Consider the following 14502-nt stretch of genomic DNA (forward strand, 5'->3'; position numbering starts at 1 on the left):
TTGGGAGCTAGGGGTGGTCTGGTGAGGACTGTCTTGGCTTTTATTGAATAAGAGAGCTTTCATAAATAATTAAAATATAGGGAGCTGGCACTTAGCCCAGTGGTTAAGGTGCTTGCATTTCACATCTGAGTGCCCGTGTTCAAGTCCTGGTTCCAGCTCCTGACTCAGCTTCCTGCTAATGCAGACCACGGGAGGGAGGCTGCAGTGAATGCTCAGTTGGATTTCTGTCACCTACATGGGACACATGGACTGCATCTTGTCCTTGTCCGTAGCTTTGATCCCAGCCCTACCCAGGCCATCGCTCTCATTTTGGGGGTGAACCAGTGTATGGGACGATCAATTCTCTCTCGCTTGCTCGCTCTTGCTCTTTCTCTCTCCCTCTCTCCTTCTCTGTATCTCTGCCTTTCAAATAAATACATAACTCTTTTTAAAAAGAAAAAGGCGCGGCACTTCTTCCTCCCCTCCCCTCCCTCCCCAGCCTTCCCCTCGACGCGGCAGCGCCTCTGTCTCGCTTTTTCTTATTTTTCCCCCCTTTCCCCTTCCTTTTTTTTTTTCTCCCTTTTTCTCCCCTTCCCCCCTTTCACCATTTCCCCTCGGAGGCGCTTCCCCCGGGCAGGGGCAGAGCCGGCCTCACCCCCAGCCTCTCCCCGGCCCCCGCCGCCCTATGGCGAGAGGGAGCCCCCTCCTCACCCGGGCACCAGCGGCGGCGGTTGGAGGAGCGGGACCGGCGGCGGCGGCCTCACGTCCAGGGTCACCAAGGAACTAACTCGCTGAGCGCCTGGCCGGCCGCAGGCGTGTGTCCCGCCCGAGTGCCTGCGCCCTCCGTGCCCCGCTCCCCCTCTTCTCCCTCCTCATCGGCCGGCTCCGTGTCCCGCGCGCCCCGACGTCGCGCGCTGAGGAAAATGAGGCGGTGACGGGGGCCCCCGGATGACCCCGCGTCACCCCTGTGAGGCCTACAGCTCTGCCGGGGTGGAGGAGGAGGAGGAGGAGGAGGAAGAGGAGAAGGTAGCTACATCAAGCTGGGTGGCAGGCAGCTCCAAAGGATATCATGAAGTTTCCGGGACCCTTGGAAAACCAGAGATTGTCTTTCCTATTGGAAAAGGCAATCTCTAGGGAAGCCCAGATGTGGAAGGTGACTGTGCCGAAATTCCCTACAGATCAGAATGTTTCTCCATCCCAGAGAGATGAAGTAATTCAGTGGCTGGCCAAACTCAAGTACCAGTTCAATCTTTACCCAGAAACGTTTGCTCTGGCTAGCAGTCTTTTGGACAGGTTTTTAGCTACTGTAAAGGCCCACCCGAAATATTTGAGTTGTATTGCCATCAGTTGTTTTTTCCTAGCTGCTAAGACTGTTGAGGAAGGTGAGAGAATTCCAGTACTGAAGGTGTTGGCAAGAGATAGTTTCTGTGGATGTTCCTCATCTGAAATTCTGAGAATGGAGAGAATTATTCTGGATAAGTTGAATTGGGATCTTCACACAGCCACACCATTGGATTTTCTTCACATTTTTCATGCCATTGCAGTGTCAACTAGGCCACAGTTACTGTTCAGTTTGCCCAAATTGAGCCCATCTCAACATCTGGCAGTCCTAACCAAGCAACTGCTTCACTGTATGGCCTGCAGCCACCTTCTGCAGTTCAAAGGATCCATGCTTGCTCTGGCCATAGTTAGTTTGGAAATGGAGAAACTCATTCCTGATTGGCTTCCTCTTACACTTGAACTGCTTCAGAAAGCACAGATGGAGAGCTCCCAGCTGATCCACTGTCGGGAGCTTGTGGCACACCACCTTTCTACTCTGGAGTCTTCCCTGCCTCTAAATTCCGTTTATGTCTACCGTCCCCTCAAGCACACCCTGGTGACCTGTGACAAAGGAGTGTTCAGATTACATCCCTTCTCTGTCCCGGGCCCAGATTCCTCCACGGACAACAGCAAGCCAGAAATGCCAGTCAGAGGTACAGCAGCTTTCTACCATCATTTCCCAGCTGCCCTTGGGTGCAAGCATACCTCTGCTAAACGCAAAGTAGAGGAAATGGAAGTGGATGACTTCTACGATGGAATCAAACGGCTCTATAATGAAGATAATGCTTCAGAAAACGTGGGTTCTGTGTGTGGCACTGATTTATCAAGACAAGAGGGACATGATTCCCCTTGTCCACCTTTGCAGCCTGTTTCTGTCATGTAGTTTGAATGGGTATTACCTTCAAGTACAAACTAAGGTAGACCACTCTAGAAATGAGAACACGGAAAAATCAGGAAAGGCTATAGAAAGATATATACCTTATCAGGCTGATCTGAAGTGAGCCAGAAACAAATCCCCCCATTTCGTTATGTGGCTAATTGTAATTCAGTACTTCACATAAAGACAGCTATATTGAGATAGATACATATATCTATCTACTTCAGAAATATCCAAAATTTTTTTAAAAAAGTAAAAAATCCCCTTGTAGTCTGTCAGTTCTGCTCTTCTGTTAAAATGTAGCTTGCCCTGTGTCAAAATTTTTCTTTAAATTTTAGAATTCATAGCTTGCAAATCCTATCCCCAGCATCCAAACCAAATTTTCCTGTTGCTTTTGCCTGCTTCTCCATTGAATAATGAATTTTATGCATGTTGATCTATACCCCAATATCCACCGAAAAGGCCCCCCCCCAATTTTTAAAACAATTATTTCAGCTTAATGGCCATGTTTAATCCTGATTCAAATTCTACCTAGTTTGAGAAAGGTACTGTGGAATTGTCCTGTGTGAAGTAAGAAGTGGTAATAGGAAAATTGCTCACAATATCACTTCGCTTATTTCAGTTTCTATTGTTTGAAAGCAAAAATCACTGTCTTTAAGAGATGCTTTTTAAAGTGGCACATATTAGGTCACCCATAGATTTGCTGAAAGCATTTTTGACATTTGCATATAAAAGAATTTGTGATAAAGTTAATATATCAAGGTGCTCACCAAAGAAATATGTAACAACTAAAATTAGGTTTTTGTAACTGATGGGTTTCCACTCATTTATAATCAGTAGGAGAATGTCTAGATGTTGGGCAACTCTATGATTTGAGTGTTACATGTACTAACTAAATTCAGTACCCTAGTTTTAATTCTGTATTGGGATTTTCTTGATAAAAGTTACTTCCCATCTCCCCAACCTACCTTTGTTCCTCTTAATGACTTCTGGATCCTGAGCTCCCTTTGCAGTCTGAAGGCGGCACTACAGTCAGAACCATGTCCTGATGTTAAAAGCCTCTGGTAGCAATAAAAGTTGTCAAAAAAAAAAAAAAAAAGGCAGCATGGATTCTTGATCTAAAACATGCTAGTTAATATTGGCAATGGATTTCTGATATTGGGCTGCATAGTTGGCTCTCTAGTCTTTAAGACGGTCATGTGAATATGCTTCGAAAACATCTCTGCCAACACAAGGTATCTGAAGTGTTGAGAACTGCAGAATCTCAATCCAGTCATTACTCAGGAAACAGAAAGACTTTGACTTCCAACACCAAGGTTCTCCTAACACCTGGTTTTATTCAAATTCATATCTGTCCTGAGATCACAACTTCTCAGTCCACACTTTCCTGTCTGAAATCTCTTACACCCCTGAGCCTAGGGCAGAAGCTGGCCTTAGCTTGTTCCTCATTCACCAATGTCCTAAGAATATTCAACACTGACGGAAACAATTAAAAAACAGACCACAGGAAAATGGTTATTATTTTAAGCAAGACTAAAATGCATTTTACAACAATAGTTCCAGCTTCTGGCTGTCGTCTACCATCTGGCAATTTTTCTGTGTCTTTCTAGTTCTCCATTTGTTCCTTAAATCTTGCCATAGTTTCTGAATGTTCTGTCTGCGTGATGTATTTACTCTTAGACTCTCAGTTCTGTGATTCCTAAAACTCTAATATTCACTTCCATTCAACTTATGTCAGATATGTGTGTGTTAACACATCCACAAAAATACAAAAAATACACCCTCACTTTCTTCCCGCTGAATTTCTCAGCAGTCTCCTCTCTTTAAAAAAAGGCCACATCCATTGTGTTCAAAGCCTCTTTTAATTCCTTTCTCAGTGTACCTCACTCTGGGTTCTGCCGCTGCGTTTGTCTTATCAAGGTCATCAGCACATTTTAAAAACATGTAAATATAATCTGAGATGACTTCCAGGATAACCACCAAAGCAGTGAGGGGCTCAGCTCAACCTGTGTGTTCTCGCAGATATTACGGAAGGTTTCGAACAGTAAAACATTCACCATGGAGCTGCAACTCTAATGCAGAAGAGGAATAAGCAAAAGTGTAGAGGCAGCAGTAAAATATCAAGAACTTGTGTAGGTAAGTCCTTATGGTGTGGTCCCTCAGTCAACAGTTCAACATCAACTTGAAACGTATTAGAAATTTAAATCCTAAGGATCTATTCCAGACATACTGGGATATCCCAGAATCAGAAAGTTTGGGCTATTGAGCATAGCGAACAGTATTGTAAGAGGCTCTGAAGATTGTTTTGATACATAATAACTTATGAGCCGCTTTCTTAAGTGGATGTCAGTATGAATATATAGCAATCAATTTATACAAAATATCTGTGTGCATGTAAACAAAGAGTGGCATTCTATGAAGAAAAATAGCAACGTGCAAATATTTGGTGTAAAATAATTCTTTGAAAGAACTTCAAAAAAAAAAAAAAAGCAATGGGTTTAGAATGGAGTGATCCAGTGGGAAAGTAACAAGATGCTAACAGGCTGAGCGGATCATGTGCAATCCTGAAGGTAAGGAAAGAGGCTTGGATTTCATTTTGTATGGAATCGGAAGACACTGGAAACTTACAAATAAAGAAGTGTCATGACTTGACTTACTTTTAAGTTACTCTTGCTGCTCTGGAGAAAATAGATTGCCAGAGACAGAGTGAGAGTGGAGATACCGGGTAGAACGCTTTCACAGTGCTTTGGGAAACGGTTGGTGGTGGCCAGCTCACGGGCCATGGCTGTGATGACCGAGAGACATTCACAGGCACCAACCCGAGGGCTTTGTCAGGAAGTCCTAACTCACTAGTAGGATACCCACCTGGAATTCCTCTTTCTTTTCCTTTCCTAATCCTTATAACAATCTGTACTTTTTCTTCAGAAATGTGATAAAACTTGTCCCTAAAATAGTTGTGATTCTGTACTCATAGATGTGTGTGTGTGTTGGTGATGAAGCTTGGTTTTAACTAAAACTTCAAAGTGCACATCAACTAGCTCTGTTTTGCTTTCATTAGCATATTTTATGCTTTTTCATAAAATTTTTAACGAGTTTTTCATGTTTAGCTTCATCTAGTTCTCTATTCTATTTGCTGTTATATCCACCTAAGTGTATATAATATTATTTAATGGTTCCCTAAGTTCTGTTTTTATTATTAGTTTTTTCAGCTTGCCAAGAGATTTTTGTTTTAGTTTGGTTTTCATTGCTTTTTTTTTTTTTTGCAAGAAAACAAGTGGTTGATTATACTGATGATCTCTGCTTTCTAAATCACTTGTCTCTGCCTTTACCATCTCTATTTCTCTTTTTATTTTGGATTTTACTTTCTTAGAGTTATGAACTGTTTTTCTGAATTCTTGAACTTAGTGCTTAATTCATAGTTTTACATATTTTCCAACTGAAGACCTTAAATTTGCTTCTCTAGTTACCACTGCAGATTTGATTGTTTGATATTTTTGATTGTTATTGTATTCTAAGAGTTTGTTATTTCCATTAAGATGTGTTCCTTAGTCTGTAGAATGATTGTGGGACATGCATGTTCTGTGACATGGTTTTGTGGCTGCAGCCTATTCTGGTTTTCATTTGGGCCATGAACTGATCCATAGCAGGAGAGCCCCACCCCCATCTATGGTATAGAGACCTGCAGGTCTTATTTGCTCTGCTAGTACTGTTTAGAGTTTACTGATCTTGAAACATTTTCAATTTTTTTTCTGGCTGGCTGTTCCTGTATGGGAGGGAGACATATATGCAACACAGTCTCATAGTTCTGGGTTTGTTGAAGGTGTTGTATTTCTACTCATAGGCTTGGCTCCACTCCAACCATGGTTCAGGAAGTAAGTATCTTCTGATCTGTTTGGGTTTCTGGATTCTCACATCATGTCTCACATCAAGCTCCTGTACACATGGTCCCTGAGCATAAAATCACTTCCTTTAACAAGAATTAAATCTCCACATGCCCTAAGGTCTCTCCGCATTTCCATTCATGTTGTTTTGAGATATCTATGTACTAACATGTTTGAGTGGTTTTGTGTATGTTGTGGGGAGGAGAGTCCGTTCATTCAGAGGAGTTGCTCCAGTGTTTGACCTAACCTGACTCACAGCATTGGACTGATTTTTTTAAATTTTCTCAATATCTACAGATTCTGAGCACCTGGAGAATAGGCCCCATAATTTTCTTTTTCTTCTTTTTTAAGATTTTGTTTATTTATTTGAAAGGTAGAGTTACAGACAGTGAGAGGGAGAGACAGAAAAAGATCTTCCATTTGCTGGTTCACTCCCTAAATGGCTGCAACAGCCAGAGCTGGGCCAATCCAAAGCCAGGAGCCAGGAGCTTCTTTTGGGTCTCCCATGTGGGTGCAGGGGCCCAAGGACTTGGGCCATCTTCTACTGCTTTCCCAGGCCATAGCAGAGAGCTGGATAGGAAGTGGAGCAGGTGGGACTAGAACCAGTGCCCATATGGATGGAGGATTAACCTACTGCACTACAGCACTGGCCTGCCAAATTTTTCTTGGATTTCTCTTTTCAGCATGTTGCCCAAAACACAGGTGTTTACTGACCAAATTAATATTTCAATGCATTCATATAGTTTTCTTCCAAAAACGTGAAGACACAAGCAATATTCCCCCTTCCTTTTCTGATGTTTACTGAGAGAGGGTAAAATTTCAAGCCTATTTAAATCGTAACATACCAAGATGGAGTCAGTAAATGAAAGAAAATATTTAAGAAAACTATAGATGAAATACCTAAAGCCAAGTTTCATTTCAGGATTCATAACTATCGTCAAGTACATGTGTCAGTATGGGAGAAATTTCACACCTATTATATAAGTGTTTGTGATGATTGCTTTACCTCCAGCTGGAAGATACAATGCCACATGCATTAATAAACAAGGGCAAAATGTCATTGACATGCAGAGCGTTAACTTCAAATATAAACACATACATAGGCTAGAAGAAAACAGCAAAGAAGTTAGAGAGATTGGCTTATAAAGAAAAAGAAAGTATCTCTTGTAATCCTATGTGAACTGTCTCCAAGGTAAATTCACAAAAATTGTGGTCCATGGTGTCCCAAATTATCCAGAAGCTTTATCACTCAGTTTTGGATTGGAATGTGTTTGGAAATGTCTTCTTCCTGTCAGTGACAGTAGAGTTAACGAGTGCATCCCATTCCTTTAATACTACAATTTCTCATAGGTTTGAGGGACAGATAATTAACAAATATTTTCTTTGCAGCAACAATCTGCCAAGTTTCATGTTAAGGATCATGTTGAGTTATGCATATAGAACAGTAAAATGTAGGGCGCACAGCTTCAAGATATAAGGCAGGACGTGGCATTCATGTACTCACAGGTGAGCAACCATTTCAGTTTCATCAGGAAAAATGGATAATGGAAATGTAATAATTTTAGGAGTATTAAAAGCAAAAGTATTTGGTGACAATAATAATTTCTACCCTCATTAATGATGGATTTATTTAATATCTTTTTTCCATGGTCCAGAGCAACAGAGATAACTGTAACTAAATTCCTGAGTTTTCCAAGTGTATAAGCCGGTAAAGGGAGAGAACCTTTAGTTGCACACATTTATAAAGTGTAGCAAGATCTATGCTATTTGGAATCCTGAGAAGTAGAAAGGAGAAATGTGTTCAAGTTTGAATGAGGATAAGGGATGCAGTGGTTAACAAATGTTTCATTTAGAAGGAAGTCTTTGAGTAGTATGCTGATATAGGACAAAAATAAAAATGCTTGTGCATCAGACTAAAACAGGCAGTCAAATGTGATGTGTGTTTCTCTAACTTCAACACATGAGCAGAGAGCGCAACAGATGCACACAAAGCCACAGCTAGGCCTCTGGGGGAATGCAAAAGTCTAGATGGGACAAATAGTCTGATGGAAGCTGAAGACCCTTAATCCTGGAGATAGGCAGAGCTGCCCCATAAAGCTGGCTTCCTAACCTGTAGATTCTGTTACCTACAGATCTAATGTGGCAAGGTGTTTTCTGCATGAATGGGAGGGCAACTTCACACAGAGGTCAATTCTTTCACCTTTATCCTCCCACCTACAATGACGACATTCTGAAAATTTGGGTATTACCTAGAGCTGAGAGTATAACGTTAGACTGACCTTGCTAAAATGTCCATACCCACAATACATCTAAATCAACCGTCCAAGAACAATGAAAATTGCTCATGTTTTCTGAAAGTCCTGAAAGGGTATTTTAAAAAATTGTTTTGTTTTAATTTTTAACAGATTGAATATGATTTATTGATATAGTTCCAAGAATATAAGCATATTCCCTTCCTACCTCCCCCCCACCCCCTTTCCTTTAACCCTTCTATACTCTCCCTTTCTTTTATTTTTGGTTTTTGAGATAACATATTTTAAATTTATATTATAGCAAAAATTTTAATATTTCACTGAATAAGAAATTAAACAAGTAAAAATCGAATGACCCTAGTTGTGGGAATATAGACAATGGCTGTATAATTGAATGGAGAAATGGCAATACAGTACATTTTAAAGTAATCACAGATCATTAGAACTGTAGTAGTGCAGCATTCTTAACCATTGGCTTGACAAAGGTATGACACAAAGTTTAAAAAACTATATTGCAGCAATACTGGTACACACAGACATTTCCTTTTTTTAGATTTTAGCTCCCCCATATAAGAGAGAATTTGTGGTATTTGTCTTTCTGGGTCTCTCTGGGTCCAGTTTAATTCACTCAATTCCAGTAGCATCCATTTTGCTGCAAATGGTAGAATTTCATTCTTTTTTAATAGCTGGATAATATTCCAATGTGTATATATACCACATTTTCTTTATCCATTCATCTGATGACGGACATCCAAATTTTGGCTATTGTGCACAGTGCTGCCATAAACATGGTGGTGCAGGTATCTCTTTCCTACATCGTGTTCAAGTCTTTTGGGTATATACCCAGTAGTGAGATTGCTGAGTCATATTGCAGGTATATTTATAGTGTTTTAAGAAATCTTCACACTGTTTTCCACAGTGACTGTGCTAATTTGCATTCCCACCAATAATGTGTAAATGTTCCCCTTTCTTCACATCCTGGCCAGCATTTGTTGAAGAGACAGAGCCATTTTATCAAACATCAGTTGGCTCTACATACATGGATTAATTTCTGGGCTCTCTATTCTTTTCCATTGATCTATGTATTGGTTTTTATGCCAGTATCGTGCTATTTCAGTTACTATAGCTTTGTAGTTTGTTTGAAGTCAAGTATTGTGATGTCTCCAGCTTGGTTTTTCTTGTTCAGGATAGTGTTGGCTAGCCTGGGTCTTGTGATCCCATATGAATTGTAGGATCGCTTTTTTTAGTCCTGTTAAAGAATGTCATTGGTATTTTGATAGGGTTTGCATTGAATACATAGATTGCTTTAGAGAGCATAGACATTTTATTTATTTATTTATTTTGACAGGCAGAGTGGACAGTGAGAGAGAGAGAGACAGAGAGAAAGATCTTCCTATGCCGTTGGTTCACCCTCCAATGGCCGCCGCGGCTGGCGCCCTGCGGCCAGCACACCGCGCTGATCTGAAGCCAGGAACCAGGTGCTTCTCCTGGTCTCCCATGGGGTGCAGGGCCCAAGCACTTGGGCCATCCTCCACTGCACTCCTGGGCCACAGCAGAGAGCTGGCCTGGAAGAGGGGCAACCGGGACAGAATCCGGCGCCCCGACCGGGACTAGAACCTGGTGTGCCGGCACCGCAAGGCGGAGGATTAGCCTAGTGAGCCCCGGCACCAGCCGAGCATAGACATTTTAAGATATTGAAGCAAGGAATATCTTTCCATTTTTTGTCCTTGATGATTTCTTTCACCAATGTTTAATAATTTTCACTGTAGAGATCTTTCACTTCGTTTTTTAAAGACTTATTTATTTTTATTTGAAAGTCAGGGTTACACAGAGAGAGGAGAGGGAGAGAGAGAGAGAAGTCTTCCATCTGCTGGTTCACTCCCCAGATGGCTGCAATGGCTGGAGCTGTGCAGATCCCACGCCAGGAGCCAGGAGCTTCTTCTAGGTCTCCCATGCATGTGCAGGGGCACAAAGATTTGGTCCATCTTCCCACTGCTTTCCCAGGCCATAGCAGGGAGCTGGATTGGAAGTGGAGCAGCTGGGTCTTGAACCAGCACCTATATGGGATGCTGGCACTTCAGGCCAGGGCATTAACCCACTGTGCCACAGCGCCGGCCCCGAGATCTTTCACTGTTTTGTTAAATGTATTCCTAAATATTTTATTTTTTCACTATTGTGAATGGGACTTCTATCTTCATTTTTCTTTCTGTGATCATTAGCATATAAAAAGCTACTATTTATTGTATATTTATTTTGTAACCTACACCTTTACTAATTGGTTTATCAATTCCAACAGCCTTTTGGTGGAGTTTTTAAGTTTTTCCATGTACAACATTGAGTCATCTGCAAATGTGGATAATTTAGCTTCCTCTTTTCCAGGTTTGATGCCCTTTATTTCTTTTTCCTCTCTAATTGCTCTTGCTAAAACTTCCAGTACTACATTGAATAAGAATGACAAAAGTGGACATTCTTGTTTGCTTCAGATCTGAAGGGAAATGCTTTAATTTTCCCCATTCATAATTATAGTAGCTGTTGGTTTGTGATATATACCCTTTATAATTTTGAGGCATGTTCCTTCTGTACTGAATTTGTGGATGGTTTTTATCATGAAAGGGTGCTGAATCCTAGCAATTACTTTCTCTGCATCTATTGAGATGGCCATATAGTTTTTGTTCTTCATTCTACAGATGTGATTTTTGAGGTTTATTGACTTGTGAATGTTGAACCACCCTTGCATTTCTGGGATGAATCCCACTTGATAGTGAAGTATGATCTTTTGATGTGGTTTTGGATTCAATTTTTTAGTATTTTGTTAAGAATCTTTGCGTCTATGTTCATTAGGGACTTTCATCTGTAGTTTTGTGTGTGTGTGTGTGTGCGTGTGTTGTGTGATGTCTTTCATTTTGGTATCAAAGCAATGCTGGTTTTATAAAAGGAGTTTGGCTGAATTCCACCCTTCTCTATATTTTGGAATAGTTTGAAGAGCATTGCATTTACTTCCTCTTCTGTTGTTTGCAGAATTCAGTAGTAAAGACATCAGGTCTTGAACTTTTCTTTGATGGAAGACTTCTGATTACTGCTTCAATCCCATTGCTTGTTATGGGTCTGCTCAGATTGCTTATATCTTCTTCATTTAATCTTGGTGGGTTATACGACTCCAGGAATTTATCCATTTCTTCAAATTTTTCTACTATATTAGCATATACTTTTTCATAGTAGTTTCTTATGATCATGTGTATTTCTGAGGTGTCAGTTGCAATATCTCCTATTTCATCTCCAATTTTATTTGAATTTGAATTTTGAATTTCAGGTATCTTAGCCTAAGATAAAAGAAAGGCAAATGCATAAACTGGAAAGGGGGATCTCAAGTACTGTAGCTGCTGTTCTAGCAAGCTTCTAAAATGTAGCAGGATTTCTTCTTGTTGCCAGTGTCACTCCATGAATTATTCCGGTCTGGCACACAGAAGGCCACCAGTAAATGTTTTTTAATTTATATTTTAAATCACAAGTTAATTAAAAGATTACTGAGTTTATAATTGACAAGCACTGAATTGTGTATTTGAGATCTACTTTTAATTTAACATTGGTTTAGCAATGTAAATTAGACTGTATTAGTAAATCCATCAAATTTTCAAAAGTAGAGTGAATAATATTTATAACAACATTTCAGGAAATAAAATTATTATATATTTCTACTTAATGTAGACATTTAAAATAAACCTAATATTTATTGTTGCTTTTGAATCTTCTTTAATATGGTGGTGTTTATTTTCATTTACCTAGTGTTTATTAATTCCAATTAGCCACTTTGCAATTTCAAACATTTAGTGTTCGCTGAACATGCTCCAAAATGTGCCACATTAATTATTTGGTTATATGCTTTCCTAGTATTGGGATGCCCCTCCAACCAAGTCCTATGTCTACACAAATCCACCCATCCTTAGTACACATCATAAATCCCTCCTTTTCCATAATGTCTTTTCTGATTTATTGGTTAAAATTTGATATCTCACTTTATTAAGTCCCCATCAAACTACTTATGCTTCTTATTATCATCCACTATTTCAAATCACTTAAGTAAAGTCAGTATAGCTTGGTGTGATGTTATAGATCCCCATCAGCTTATAAGATTCTTGAGAGAAGAAACTGTGTTAGCAATGTTTGCCCTGCCTGAATCCACCAGTACACTGACCTGTACCTAAGAGAGAGCGAGTAATGCATACTTATTTACTACCCACTTAGCTTCAAACCTTATTTGAAAAATAGTTCACCAAATTGTTTAGCTTATTTGAACTGAATTGAAAATAAAGTATCAGGCATAATAATCTGTCCTCTGGAGAACATTATAATTGCCTTTGCAATTGCTCTAAAAATTTAAATTTCTTTTTAGTCAATTATCTTTTAATAGACATATTTTAGATCCAAAATTTCACAGTTCTTCCTTATGTTAAATTTAAACACACACCTTTTAGTTGCAGATTTGTTTAAGACACATACAAATACTGTCTTGACACACTTACTGCCATAAAAATAAAATTCGACTTTAAGCTTATAACAGTTAAACACTTTCATTAACATTCCAAGCAGCACCATTAGAAGTGAATGCATTTGTTAGCTGCTCTGTTTGAACATCAGGGAAGAAAAGTTATTATAAAACATCAAACTGACTAATCTATGACACAATGTGGTCTCACATTGAATCCTCAGGTTTATTAAATTCCAAGCATCAATACAGCCCAAGTTGGTCCATGGTGCCAATTTTAATGCCAATGGAGACATCATTTTTTTATAGAACATGTTGTTTTTAGTAAATATCTTAAGGGACACTTATATCTCGACAAAGGCTGTTTTTCCCATCAGCTACATGTAGGAAGGAGCCTAGGGTGCATGGATTTTCCTAAAACTCTCCATGTATATTGGATCCTTCATCAAAATTAAGGAAATTATAGATCATCATGTTACCTAGCTCTGTGATAACACTCTGGTCCCAGATAGGATAATAGTAGTTGGATGCATGGGAAATAGTTAAAACACATTGCCGCCATCACACAAGTAGCCCTTCTTATCCATGGCTTTACTTTCTGTGATTTCAGTTACCTGTATCGATCACAGTCCAAACGCATTAAGTGGGAAATCGCACAATTCTAGTTTATTATGGGTAAGCACAGGAAAAATGCATGGTATGTGTAGGGTATGACACTATCCAGTTTCTGGCATCCCTGGGGCTTGCAGAGTGTATCTCCCCTAGATCATGGGAGTTGACTGTACATCTATTGCTAGTTTTGGTGAGCTTGAAAAATCAGTGTGAGATAATTTGAATGATTAAATATTTTGAGAAGATCTTTTCTGTGCATATGTTTTAGCCAACACCATAAGGAGAAATAACACCTAGATTTGGCCATTACAATTCCCCCATCGGGCCATTTTGTAGATATTCAAGTAAATAACTCAGGGCTTTATACAAGAGTGATCCAGTACATTGATTTTATCTATGGATGGAGAAAAGCCACCATGGTGCTGTGTGGGAAAGATAATCAGGCGGGTGTGTAAAGTATCTCCAAATATTGTTTCTTATGTATTTTACAGATATGCATTATGAAAGCCATATATTTCAGTAGTTGTTCACTCCTGCAATTTTTTCTTGAGTTGCAATGTTTTCCAGAAAATCCACCTTAATTCCTCAGGAAGAGTCAAAGTCTACCCTGCAGAACAGCCTCTGTCTGTATCATTATCCATAGACAGTGTGTGCCCCGGGATTTTCCACCCATGACAGTCATTAAATGACTGTGTCCTTCACATAAGGTAATAAGAACATCCATCACATGTTTTGCCTGTTTGTGCTTTTCCTTAAAGTTTCTTGAATTTTTTCTGTCTGAGCATATGGTTCATCTTGGTTTCCATTTAACTACCGTAAACTGGAATCAGCTGCTCAGACCCCTGACCCTGTGTCTTTGTTTCTACCAGTCCTGTGGTTCGGGATGTGCATTGCATTCTCTGCAGAACCCTCCTTCCACCTTGCACTTACCACCCATCCCCATCCTGCCAGACCAAGGGTGCTCTTCTTTCCAGACCTCACCACCAGCCACTCTAACTGGCAGCTCTGGAAATCACCTCTATACTAATCAATTACAGGGAAGTAAAGAATTGTTACACAGAACTATCATTTTAAAGTATTAAAGTTTTTGCTTTGGGA

General features: G+C 39.8%; 1 protein-coding gene across 1 annotated transcript; it reads left to right on the forward strand.

The window, feature by feature from the left end:
- Window positions 1–646: 646 nt before the first annotated feature.
- LOC100343274 (cyclin-I) lies at window positions 647–2545 on the forward strand. The gene is made up of 2 exons (XM_051841467.3): window positions 647–1005; window positions 1163–2545. Exons 1-2 carry the CDS (start codon window positions 928–930, stop codon window positions 2180–2182), a joined length of 1098 nt encoding a protein of 365 aa, XP_051697427.3. The 5' UTR covers window positions 647–927; the 3' UTR covers window positions 2183–2545.
- The last annotated feature ends 11957 nt before the right edge of the window (window positions 2546–14502 follow it).

The sequence above is a fragment of the Oryctolagus cuniculus genome, chromosome 8 (genome assembly GCF_051225735.1).
Source record: "Oryctolagus cuniculus isolate XC-2025 breed Fujian yellow rabbit chromosome 8, ASM5122573v1, whole genome shotgun sequence".
NCBI classification, from domain to species: domain Eukaryota; kingdom Metazoa; phylum Chordata; class Mammalia; order Lagomorpha; family Leporidae; genus Oryctolagus; species Oryctolagus cuniculus.